At 42.9% G+C, this 12329-nt stretch overlaps 3 protein-coding genes across 6 annotated transcripts in view; 1 reads left to right on the top strand and 2 right to left on the bottom strand.

Moving 5' to 3' along the window:
- Positions 1-137: 137 nt before the first annotated feature.
- On the bottom strand, positions 138-6271 carry LOC115322797 (28S ribosomal protein S36, mitochondrial). Of its 4 annotated transcripts, none has more exons than XM_029983160.2 (4): positions 6193-6271; positions 5782-5842; positions 5516-5697; positions 138-426 (listed from the first exon to the last, which is right to left on the bottom strand). In XM_029983160.2, exons 1-4 carry the CDS (start codon positions 6220-6222, stop codon positions 409-411), a joined length of 291 nt encoding a protein of 96 aa, XP_029839020.2. In that variant the 5' UTR covers positions 6223-6271; the 3' UTR covers positions 138-408. The 4 variants fall into 4 exon arrangements, with proteins under 4 accessions (XP_029839020.2, XP_040074610.1, XP_029839018.2 ...); XM_040218676.1 differs by having other exon boundaries at positions 5516-5688; XM_029983158.4 differs by having other exon boundaries at positions 6094-6253.
- Positions 6193-11171, top strand: LOC121835032 (uncharacterized protein C9orf85 homolog). Its single transcript, XM_042288944.1, has 4 exons — positions 6193-6751; positions 7248-7361; positions 7473-7592; positions 11035-11171. The coding sequence occupies exons 1-3, from the start codon at positions 6543-6545 to the stop codon at positions 7549-7551; spliced, it is 402 nt and encodes a 133-aa protein (XP_042144878.1). The 5' UTR covers positions 6193-6542; the 3' UTR covers positions 7552-7592; positions 11035-11171.
- The window catches only part of LOC120846798 (fibrillin-2), a 35139-nt gene continuing 33794 nt past the window's right edge, over positions 10985-12329 (bottom strand). Inside the window, exon 27 of the mRNA XM_040218674.2 lies at positions 10985-11240. Within this exon, the coding sequence (XP_040074608.2) occupies positions 11090-11240 (151 nt within the window). The 3' untranslated portion in view covers positions 10985-11089. The remainder of the gene's footprint in view (positions 11241-12329) is intronic.

The following is a 12329-nucleotide window of genomic DNA, read 5'->3' as shown; positions in this document are numbered from 1 at the left end:
ATCCTCGGTCCTTCGTTAATTCAACATGTAATCCACCAGAATTTAGATTTCTATTGCGTGTTCTTGAGAGTGAACGTCAAAGCATTTTCTCTCTATGCCTCTTCGGTTCACAGACATAAATGACAGTACTACGCAAGAAAACAGTAACAGATCGCTTTGTTTCTTTGTTTGCTCCGTAACAGGACAACCGCTTTGGTTCTTGGGTCTGCTCATCTCAATTACTGAAGCAGGACTGGCACAGATGGCGGTTGCAGAAATATTCGACTTTGCAGATATTTACATTGCTTCGCAATTTCTCTCTAGCCTTCGTAAACTCTACATCGTTTCGGGGGTCTCGGAGAGGTAGGAAAAAAAAGTTCTCTTCCGAGCTTTCTTCTGGTATTTACAGAATCTAAGCAGTGGCTCTGGCTACTCCGGTCCTCCTCTCTGCAACAAAAACAAAAACACTCCAGTCAATTTACGGTAAGCACTCAATACAGAATATGTATGCTGCTTCCAACTAGTGACCATAATACGTTTTTGTGTAACATGGGACCGCAACAGGCTTTCCTTGAAGCTGTGGTAGTCGTGAGGTGCTTGATGTACGCGATATTTCGCACACCCTGTGCAATGTGACTTGTTCACCATTGCTACAGTAATTCCTTCAGATTATTTCCTTCGAAAGTATGGCATATTTAACAACGCCATTAACATGGACTATTGCCATATTTTCGCTGTGCCATCTCCCGATGGGCACAGTGAGCTGAGAGTCGCCTGCTCGCTGCACCTATCGGTAGAGGGCGCCACAAGTAAATAGCGTCGCTAACTCGGTTGTCTGTAAACACGCCTAACCTTGACTTTGGCAAGATTTTTGGCTTTGATTTTTTTTACAGCAAGAGAACTGCACCTTGAAATCTTGCGCGGTAAGACTGACCTGCTTGGTGCACATTCGGTGAAAGTTTTAGCGTTCTATGTGCAAACGCCGACTTTTCCAGGCTCGTTTTACGGCGAACACCCCACCTATGTATGGCGTCCCAAGTGTTTTACGCTTGGGACACCCTACATAGCGTGACAGACTTGTCATTAAAGGAATGCTGAACCGAAATTTTGATATCGGAAACCAACACAGAAGCGCAAGGCAGGACGCTACAAGCCCGAAATATCACTCGTAAAGCGGTGTGTCCAACGGATGGTCATATTTTTGCGAAAGAAGAGTGCGCTTGAACAAGGCCAAAAAGGCTCGTGACGTCGCAATTCTCATTTCCTGCTCTTCTCGCTTTGACTCCGCGAGGATGCGAAGAGGGAAGGAAGCAAGGCCCGTTTCCCCTCCTCAACTATTCTGCAGGAAATGTGACGTCGCGATTCTCCCTCAGTCGCATCCTTATTTTACAGAAATATGGCAATCCGTTTGAGATATCTCTTCCGGTGGTGTCATCTCAAATCGGGCAAGCTAAAAGTGTCTAATTTTTAATTTTTACGAAACAAATGTGTGTTTTGGGGGCACTTCTCAAATGAAGGACGGCGCACACCGCATGTTCCCCAGATTTTTTGTTCTCGAGTTACGAAGCGTAAAAGCCGCAGTGGCACAAACTAGTGTTTTTGCCTGCCGTCACAGGTCGCGCGTTTGACACCCTCTGCTGGCGCTAGTGCTTTTCCTACGCCTTTTTAACTTTTCCCCCTCATTTAATAAACACTATAAAGATACCTTGACATATTCAAATATTTCTAATAATTTGATTGTTTTCTAAAAAAAAAATGTCAAACTCATCACTCGGGTCGATTTTTGGTCAACTTTGACAGGTCATTACTTTGTCTGTACTTAAGGTACATTTTTTTTCTTTAGTTCTATAGAAAGCCCTAAGCATGCCTAGTATAGATATAGTAATATCATTATGATCTGCTGAGTAGCCGCTCCGCTACCTTCACGTAAACATTGTGAAAAATAACAAATGTTCACACATTTTACGTGATTGCGGCTCAAACAGAGGACATACAACCAAAATATTAGATTTCTAAACTTTTTTCTTGTAGCCAACTAATATGTCTAAAATAATTTAAAAAATAAAAATTTACAAAATTGGGGTTTTTCACAAAATCGATCTCAAACTTTCAACATTTGTTATTTCTTACAATGTTTACGTGAAGGTAGCGGAGCGGCTAGTCGACAGATCATAATGATATATTATTATATCTATAATGGGCTTGCTTTGGGCTTCCTGTAGAGCTAAAGAAATAAAATTTACCTTAAGTACAGACAAAGTAATGACCTGTCAAAGTAGACTAAAAAGCGACCGGAGTGAAGAGTTTGACATGTGTTTTAGAAAACAATCAAATTCCTAAAAATATTTGAATACAATTTGGGGAACATGCAGTTTGCACCCTCCTTCATTTGAGAAATGCTCCCAAAACATATATTTTTTCATGAAAATTAAAAATTAGACCCTTTTAGCCCGCCCGATTTGAGATGAAACCACCCCTTTATACGTGGGGTTCTGAGGTTTTTGGCGCCCTGTTGAACACTCCTGCTACCTTATTTTGTGAAATCCAAATTTTGGTTCAGCACCCCTTTAAAACAACGGGATTGTCTTTTGCAAAAAGCGGAACTGATAAACTATTGTACCATACTCGAAGCGACCTCACCTTGGCGGGCTCAAAATATTTTCCGAATTCTGCAGCATGTGGGTATGGGCGATACATTTTACGGGCACAAAAGTTTGCAAATGAGTGCAATATTCTAGGTAAGTGTGGTTTGCATTTACGTCGCATCAGCAGCCGTTGTGGTAGCCTTGCTGCTAAACGACCACTACCACGGTGGGATGACGTTATAGTTACTATAATGTGCGCTGGAGGTTCAACTGGCGCTAGTGTCTATCGGGCTTCTGGTTTCAAATTGAAGCAGACAGCAACCACTCCACGTTTGCAGTGCTCTTGTGCATTCCTATGGAAAAACGCGCAAACATTCTGTCCCTTCGCTGGAGAATAACAAATTATTGTTGTTACTTGGGTTGTAGCTACTAATAGGTAACTTTATTAATATTACAAAAGTGAAATTGCTTTAGTTCCAGTATGTTCCCCATCAATGAGCGATGTTTAACTTCCCAGTATTCTGGGCCCAGTCCCATGTTCCACAGCAGGTGTGTAAAGACCAGCGGCAAATCTAAGCAAGGATAACAGTCGAAAAGAGCGCCAACATCCCGATGACGCTGCTATTGATAATCTAGGAGATTTATATGGCACTGAAACGACCCCCCTTTACCACTTTACAAAAAGTAAAAATAGTCCGTCATTCTTTTTTTTTTTTTTTTTTGGGGGGGGGGGGGGGGGGGTTGCGCTGTTTTTCTTCTTTTTGATGCATCACCAACTTGCCCACATTTATACACTTCTATTCTTTTTTTTTTTATTGTGCTGATTTTTCCTAAATTTTCAGTTTTCGAGCATGAGTGTTTTGAATGCTAGAACAAACTTACCTTTGCACATATACATGAGCACTAGAGTGAATAAAACTAATGTTATTTATTGAGAATTGCACTCATTATTTGGCTTTACTTTATTTTGATCTTCTACATGTATAGGAAAGTACTGATCCAGTTTTAGCACATAGTTTGTGACTTCTCTTTCAAGATGCGTTTCATTGCTTTGGCACGTAAACCCCATGCAGACAAGCGCCGATGCCGTGTTTGCACTAATGCTGGACAGTACATAAATACATGCATGTACAAGGCCTATTTAGCACCTTTGTTAATGCCCTGGATTTGAAAGAAAAATGCCAAGACTGACCAATAGTTTTGTGTAAATGATGTTCCAAGGTATTTAGTACACACAAATTATTTGGGAGAAAATGCACTCACTTTTTCCCATAGAAATGCATCATTGGAAATCAATTTCACACATTGCCATCTGTTTCAATTTGAAACTGCACAATAGGGCCAGTTGGACCTTAAGTGCACATTATAATAATGCCATGGATGACGTCACATGCAAGCCATGCATTTACTACCGTGGAGTGATATGTTCGAGTGATCAAGTTTTGGCCATATTTATACCATAGCATTATTATAATGTACGCTAGAGGTTCAAGTGGCGCTAGTGTGCTGACGCAAATTGAAGCAGACAGCAACCAGTCGAAAACTGACTTCCGGTAATGTATTTCTATGAAAAAAAGTGAGTGCACTTTCTCCCTGCGCTCGATCATAAGAGCAAATATCCTGAATAATTCATACATACTAGGGAGCTTGGAATATTTCTGAGTCAGGCCGACGAAATAATCGGTCAGTTATGGTGTTTTTCTGTCAAATTCTTCGCATTAAAGATGATGCTAAAACGGCTTCGTACGTGTATTTATGCACACTGTCGGACAGTGTTAGCGCAAACACGACGTCAACGCTTTTCAGCACGAGGGATATACGTGCCAAACGAACGAAGGACATCTGGAAATTAAGGGAGACGGCAAGAACTACGCAGTAACACTGGATCAGCAACTACCCATGCATGTACGATCAAAATAAATTGAAGGCCATGTATATATTCATATTTTATATAAGTAAGTACCGCTATATTCTTTCTGCTCTGTGCGAACTTCTATGTTCAAATATTACCAGCACGATCGAAATCTTTGAGAACAAGTGCCCGATAAAGGCTGCCCGGCAGAGAAAACAATACGAAAAGACACCTTTCATAGCCCACATGCTTTATTATTTATGTTTTGAATGTTTTTATCCCCTCATGCACGACGGGGTCATTTTCACAAGAGTGGCATATTATCAATATATTAGCGTCACCGGAATGCTGGTGAGCCTTGAACACTCACTATATTCCTATTGATTGTAATTTTGCTTTGAATCGTCGCTTGTTTTTACACACTTGCTGCATAACACACGTTTGGGACAGAAATGTAGCAAAGTTAAACATCATTCACTGATGAAGAAAAATGTGCCAACTAAAGCAATTACTTTTGCAGTGCTAATCAAGGTACATACTATTCAGTACAACCCAAATAACCGAAGTGTTCTATGTTATTTTTCGGCAAAGAGACAAAATGCACGCGCGTTTTCCCATAGGAATGCACAGGAGCACCGCGAAAGTAGACTGGTTGCTGTCTGCTTCAATTTGCGTCACAGAAGTCGCATAGACACTAGCGCCAGTTGAACCTCTAGCGTAGTAGAGTAGACAGTTGGGCGAGTTGGTAGTTATTGAACATAGTTACAGTTGCGCACACAGGGACAAGGACAGAAAAGAGGACCACTTTCTTTTCTTCTTTCGTTAATACACGAGGTGTGAGCGTGCGCTTGTCTGTCGTCTACGTGTTCCTCTTTATCTTTGTCCCTGTGTGTGCAACTGTCCCTGTGTGTGCAACCTCTAACGTACATTATAATAACTCTATGGTTTTTACAACTGCTGCTGCAGGGTTGCCGTCTACAAACAACACAGCTTTGGTGGGCACCGCGCATGCGCAGAGCTACGCTCTTTCCAGAGGCGTTGCTCGACCCAACAACCTCATCGTGCGCACATGCCCTCCGAATTCGACGAAAGAACTCGCCTGGATGTAGTCACCCTCGTACTGTGATAGCGGTTTTCTCGCGTAGCGGGCGGGTAGTTGAGACTCGTCGATGCCTGTACCCCTGGCCGTGCTACCAATGGGCTTGGACGACGGAGGCGCAGAGGCGCTGGTAGCTTTGGTAGCCGTCGCGGTAGCCGTCGGTGGCGTTTGACCTGCCAAAACTTTCCAGGGTTGTAACGTTGTAACAACCGTTGTCAGCGAAGCTGTCAGAAATCAGGGAACGCGTAAGGTGAAAGACGTCTTACCTTGGTCCGATCTCGCGCCGCTTTTCCGGAATTTTATCAGGGGGTAATGTGGCTTGACGGCCTGTGAAGTTGGGACGAGTATGTCTTTTCAATGAATGACCCAAACGCCCGGAAAGCCGGCGACGCTCACGCGAAGCATATGGTTTGAAAGTTGACATTCCGGAGTGGGCAATTATTGATCGGACGCTTTGGAACTTTAAAGCTAAATTTAGAGACACCTGACGAAAAGTATGGCAAGAGTCAAAGTGTTCAAGGGCGTCCCTTGAACTGCGATTTTTTTTTCCCGCGGATTTAGCGTTGTGCGAGGAATACCTTTGGTGCCACGATATTGGAGTCGTTAAGTCTGTCTAACGGAGCGTCATTAGATGGCTTTGATTTTTTTCTGAAAGCAAGAAGAATGTTTTGAATGACCTTAATTGCTCTCACTGACGAAGATGCCATCTTCGCTGAATTTTGATCGCGAGCGCCACAACACGTGTTGCGGAGAGTTTGCGAACCGTCCGATTGCGTTCCAAAAGCCGTTCAACAAAGGTGCGGTGACGTAACACAGTCTGATGCCGTCATTGTAAACTTTTGTTTACGTAGCGGGAAGCCGGGTAGCACGCATATCGAGCACCACAACATGGCGGCGCACAGCGAGGAGCACAGCGCGGGTGGTCTCAACTAGCGTGCTCGGCTTCATAAGCCGAATTATTTAATAATTAACCCCTGTATGTGCCAACATCACGTTTATAAGTGCATACTAGTGTTACTTAAAGAACATGAGTAGCCAGCACGGTAACGTAAAGAGGACCCGTCCCCAGAAACATCAAAATTCGACAGCATTCAAGAACACGCTCCATGACAAGAGCTTGCAAACGAAGAAAATGATCAGCCTCAAGATCACCAACGTCTGTGTGAGGTGTAAAGAGAAGATAGAATGGAAGATAAAATACAAGAAATACAAGCCCCTCACGGTGCCTCGCAAATGGTGAGTTGTTTTAACGTCTTCTGACTTTATTAAGACCCACAGCATGAGCTCGGACGTTTGGCTTATTTCATTTCATTTTATTACCTGAAAGGCCTCTAGAAGAGGTTAATAATAAAATTAGGGGAAATAACCGAATGTTGACATGAAGAAAAAAGCTTCTTTATACAGACACTATTCAATCAACTGAACAACCCCCTGCGTGAAATACTTCTAGTCACTTGTTATGACCAAGCTGGAGGGCAGCTGTTCCAATCAGAAATGCATAGTGGGAAAGGTGAGTATTTGTAGGCGTTAGTTTCACACTTTTGTTTCCTCCCAGATCTTGAGTGTTATCTGAGATTATATATGACTGCGACAAGTACAAGACAGAGCTTTCAATATTTTATTTTGTTCAAACTCATCTTACCGGCAATAGCACCTGTGGGCCGTACAGCTGAATTAGTCTCACGTAGTTTCTGGCAGAATGAGAACAACAGGTTTGTTTCTTTTATTGCAGCGTAAAATGCGAGGGAAAAACGGTGAAGTCGGCTTACCACATCATATGCGACGACTGCTCGATCAGTCGAAAAGTCTGTGCAAAGTGTGGAACTTCGGAGAACTTGGTACAGGAGTAAGTATACAAACTTCAAAAAACGTGTAGTGTGCGTCGATGCTCCATTAATTTATCAGAGGGGACACTAAGTGTGAAAAAGTATGAACCACTGTTTTCGTTTGCTTGCAGCTCCGAGGAAACTGAAAAGCTAGAAGAAACTGAGAAGTTAGGGGAAACTGATAAGTTGGAAGAAACCGACAGTGATTGAGCATTGGTGGCTATTGACTTCCGGCGCTGCTTGCTGTTCAGGTATGCCTCGTTTCGTGTTTTAGTGCAATATATGTTTACTTCTTGCACAGGAGTTGTCGTGATGTCGGAACGACGCCGAGCTACGATTGGCTTTGATCAATAGTGGGTAGACCTAACGGCTAGGTGCCTCAATGTCTACCCACTATTTTTCCAATCAGCCAATAAGAGCTCTGCATTTCGACATCGTCACAACCCCTCTGCAAGAAGCAGACAAACTTGCGCTCCACGTACAACACACCAGACAGCTCATGCTGGAGAACCCAGAGATCCTGGGTCTCCAGCATGAGGCTATCTAAATATCTACATGTGCCAATTCTTTTTTTTTTTTCTTTGTGTTGGGTACTTGTTTTATTAGCACAGTTTTCCCGTGATCTGGAGGTTGAGCAAACAGATATACGAAGACGAGTGTTCTATAGTTACACGAAAACAAGTTGAATGCCATTTTCGAGTACTTTGTTAGACAAATGGACAAACAACATTTTTCACAACACAGGGTGTAGGTAAAATACTAACAAAAGCTGTTTAGGGCCACAGGTAGTCTATCTTTTTCTTTTTATTAACAGTCGTCTTTAATCTGTTCTATAGAGAAAAAAAAATATATATATATTCTACTTACAGAACAGTCTTTTTTTTGGAAGCGATGACGTGGCATGGGTCTCCTTGAACTGCATTTTTCTGCTCTCTTCTCAAGCATGTTAACAACTGCACAGTACAAGGCGTGTCTTCTTTAAGACTAAAATATATATACCTAGATAAATATATCTATATATATTTTTTTTCCTTTTAATAAGGAGGGCATTTAATATAAATAAGTAATATTTTTAGAGGAGCTTTATCGGCCGCAGAATATGAAATTTGCCAATATTTGCATTACGACTGTGATGTGAACACCAGTTAACTAATTGCCCCATATTCACTTACTGAACTTTTAAATGCCATATCCTCTTTGTTGGTTTGACACATAAACCCCTCCCCCCCTACCTTTTAATTAGTATATCTTTTAACCCCTTAAGTGCCTTGAACGAGCTGAGCTCGTCGGCCAATTTCTGGCTAAAAATGCTGTGGACGAGCTCGGCTCGTCCAGTGGTTTTTTCGGTAGCCCTCAATTCCACGGACCGAGCTAGGCTCGTCCGAGTAGTTTTGTGGCACTGATCGATAGATGGCCGCACTCGTTTTAGATGGCAAATTTTTTTTTCGCCTCTGCTTATTTTTGCGTCATAAACTTTTAAAATTTTATGTGTAATACTAGAGGAATAACAATTGAAAATAAACAAATATATATATATGTATATATGGCACTTTTAAATTACTTTTGAAAAAAAAAAAAAAAAATTGGCACTTAAGGGGTTAAAGGGCAATTCCGGTCAAGTCTAAGGAACTTGAGTTAGGGGTTAAATATATATCCTGAGGTGGTAGTACGTCATTTCTTTGAAAAAAAAAAAAAAGTAATATTTTTCGCACAATCCTCATTTAAAGCTTGCCACAATTCGAAACCTTGGTTGTAGCAGGCAACATTGCTCCTGTGTTGTCAGCTCAAGTCATACTGCTGGTTTTAAGTTTCTAGGCCAGGTGGCACAAGCTACTGCCAGGTATAAAAGGTGCAGCCAATGGCATCTATCCATTCATCCATCCTCCATGCTCTAACCAGATGCAACAAATTGCAATGTCACGCACCAGGGGGGCAAAAGTGTCGTCTGCTACAATCTGCTACACCCGATGACGCCTAAACTACCGTGGCCACAGCTTGTGTTTTAGTTCAGAAAAGGACACATTTTCCCAAGGGCTTGTTTTGCAAACATTAGTAGAAAGTAAAGTTCAGTAAACCACACACAAATATGTCGTGACGGGTTTGTAGAAGTATGCCGTGCTCAACATTGCAAATTGGCTCTCTCGCACATGACGGACGCTGCAGGCGATGACCCACACTCGCACGGGAGCACACAAAGGCATGCATGCTCTGCGAATCACGTGGCCAACAATGAGCGCACTGCTAGCACCGCCTGTAAACTTTTCTTGAAAAAGTACAGAACTAGCAAACCGACCTCCCCGAGCACGACGTAGGTGGCGGAGGGTGTGCCACGCCAACGCCGTGATATTGACTGCACTGTTGGCTACGCCTTGCCTCGCCCGCTGGGATTAGCATATTTTGGTAATTTTGCACACCTCGAACTTTGGTTGCCGGTTTCATCAACTTTTAGGCAGAATTAGATTGACATAGTTGGCATGTGAATTGCATTGTTTTCTTTCATTGTTTATCTTAAGTACCTTTTATTTCAAAGGGACACTGACAGGGTATTTATGCTCACCAGGGTTTTTATTTGTGCATGACATATAAAAGCCCAACTACCCAGAACAAAATTTGCGGCTCGAAATTTGTTTTCTTTCTGCCCGAAAACAGCTGATCGAGAACGGTTTGAGTCTCGCTCACTCTCTTCTCCGTGGTCACGTGCAGTTTTCTATGGTTTAGACACAACCACTAAAGATAATCAAAGTCGTGGGTCATCGAAGGCAGACACTCAATACAAAAAATTGACAAAAAATATGGTACCCATTTTTCGTTGCTTTAAAAAGCTGCAAATATGTTGATTGGAAGAAAAAATGTAGCACAGCCACGTGACTTCCGGTAACTTTCTCCTCCTCTATATTTCTTCTTCGTCCCCAGTCCAGTTTTAATTTTGGCTTCAAGCAGTTGCGTTTTTTTTACTTTATTAAAGATATACTTGACTCTGGAGCAAAATATGGATTGAGTAGTCTTCTGACGCTATAATGAACCACCTGGCAAAATATAAACAAAATTTTCTGGGGTATGTCAGTGTCCCTTTAAGGATATGTCTTCAGTCTAAAAATTACCCCGTATCTTACCGCCGAATTCAGAAACCTCACTCAAACTACACTCACACTGAAGGGCCCCTCCACTTCCTCGAGGAAGTTGCGAGGGCCGGCGCTGGCCAATCGCGACGGCGGATCCATCCTCGCGATTGGCCAGCGCCGGCCCTCGCGCCTTGCTCGAGGAAGTGAAGGGGCCCTTCAGTTTGAGTGTAGTTAGTGACGTTTCTGAATTAGGTGGTTAGACAGCCAGAGAACTAGAATTCTTTTTACAGTGACAACACTCCCTCTCACTTTGACGTAGACTGCACAAAGGTTACAGGCACGATCGGGTAACTTTGCTACCTAGGTGCTAAGTCACCCAAGCTAGGAGCTAGGTGAGGTGTGTCCCAATATCTAAAGTAAAAAGCTCATGCTCACCGCCTTCACCGTTTTCCTACTCTTCTCGCAAACACTCAGGACACGCTATCAACACATCTTCTAAATGTCTTGGAAACATACCAACAATCAAACAGTTTGCTGCCAAAACCCTCGTAAAAGAGCGTATAGAACAGATGTAATTTGTTGTAATGTTTTAATGAGAAAAAAAAAATGTGGCACTTTTACGACGCCCTAGATCTCGGTGCATCGTTGAAGACTATGAGGAGGACCGGCGTGCCCTCCATGACTTTTCACTCCGTGACCGCCAAGTGGACTCGAAGGCGGAACGCTCTCGATTGGTTCTCCGCCTCTTCCTCCGACGGACTTCGGCTTCCGATGTTGACCTTGTAGAGTCCGGCCTTCTTGATGGATTCTGCGAGCTGCAGCGTCACACCGCCATCGCTGCGGGAGATTGGAGAACTGTCGGTGCGCGTTCCGAAGTGAACGTCGCGCGTCGGCGTCGTCGCTTTACGGTGGTTGCAATAAACTCGCCATGGGAGGTACCTCGCATGAAGTAGTACTCGTGTTTGTGAGGCAAGAAATGTACAGATTGCTCTATTTGACAGTCACCTTGACGCTTTTTGTGAAAATTGCGAAACACCAGTCAAGACACTTGGTGCCTGTCCGTCGACATTCAGGCGTCGTCCGCTAGCGACATGGCTCAAAACTCTTGACACAGAGACAAAAGGTTAACATGTTGTTGGTTATTTTAGGACAAGTTCTTTTGGTCCTTTCTGCATTGTTTCCATGTAGTAGTGGTCTCTAGAAGACCAGGTTAATAAACAGGCGAGCTGGTTAATGTTACATGTGATTTTAGTACTTGCTTCTCCGACTGAGTGCCTCGATTATTTCATGTGGCTAGCGGTATATTTGAACATATAGACACTAATATTTTATTTTTACCATGCCATCTTCATGCAAAAGTTGGCACAGCTGACACAGCACACATCCAAATCAACTTTGATATAAAACATTGTCTCAAGGAGCGCTTTTGACAACTTAACCATAGGCGGTGTGCGGGCAGAACTCCACATAACTAACTAGTACTTTGAAGGGTACTCGAGTTTTACGGGCATTACTTTGTGCATTATTATAGGCACATGTCATTAAATCCCAAGTTACAAAAGGAAAAAAAAAATGGCATAGAGAAGTGCTTTTGAGGCTCTGAAACTCATTTCTTAAAACATGTCTTCCTGACACTTCGATGCTTACCATTTTTGTCACATAAGGCAACTCAGAATGAATGAAAAATATGTCGCAGGCATCTGGCAGCGTCGAAGTGGAACCCAAGCTTACTCCCGAACTGAGAACGTGCCACTATTTCTTTAGAGCCACATCGTCGTCAGACAGGACATGAATGGCGGGGAAGTCTTTGAGTTGCCCACCTCTTACGTACGCTTCCAACCTTTGATAACAAGACGCCCAGCCATTCTCATCCTGGCAGTCGCTATAGGGGGTATTCACTGGACGCCATATTTGAGGGCGATGTTC

The sequence above is a fragment of the Ixodes scapularis genome, unplaced genomic scaffold, assembly GCF_016920785.2.
Source record: "Ixodes scapularis isolate PalLabHiFi unplaced genomic scaffold, ASM1692078v2 PGA_scaffold11__112_contigs__length_91849675, whole genome shotgun sequence".
Classification (NCBI taxonomy): Eukaryota; Metazoa; Arthropoda; class Arachnida; order Ixodida; family Ixodidae; genus Ixodes; species Ixodes scapularis.
Note: the sequence above shows the minus strand (reverse complement) of the source record. Positions and strands in the feature narration are given on the sequence as shown.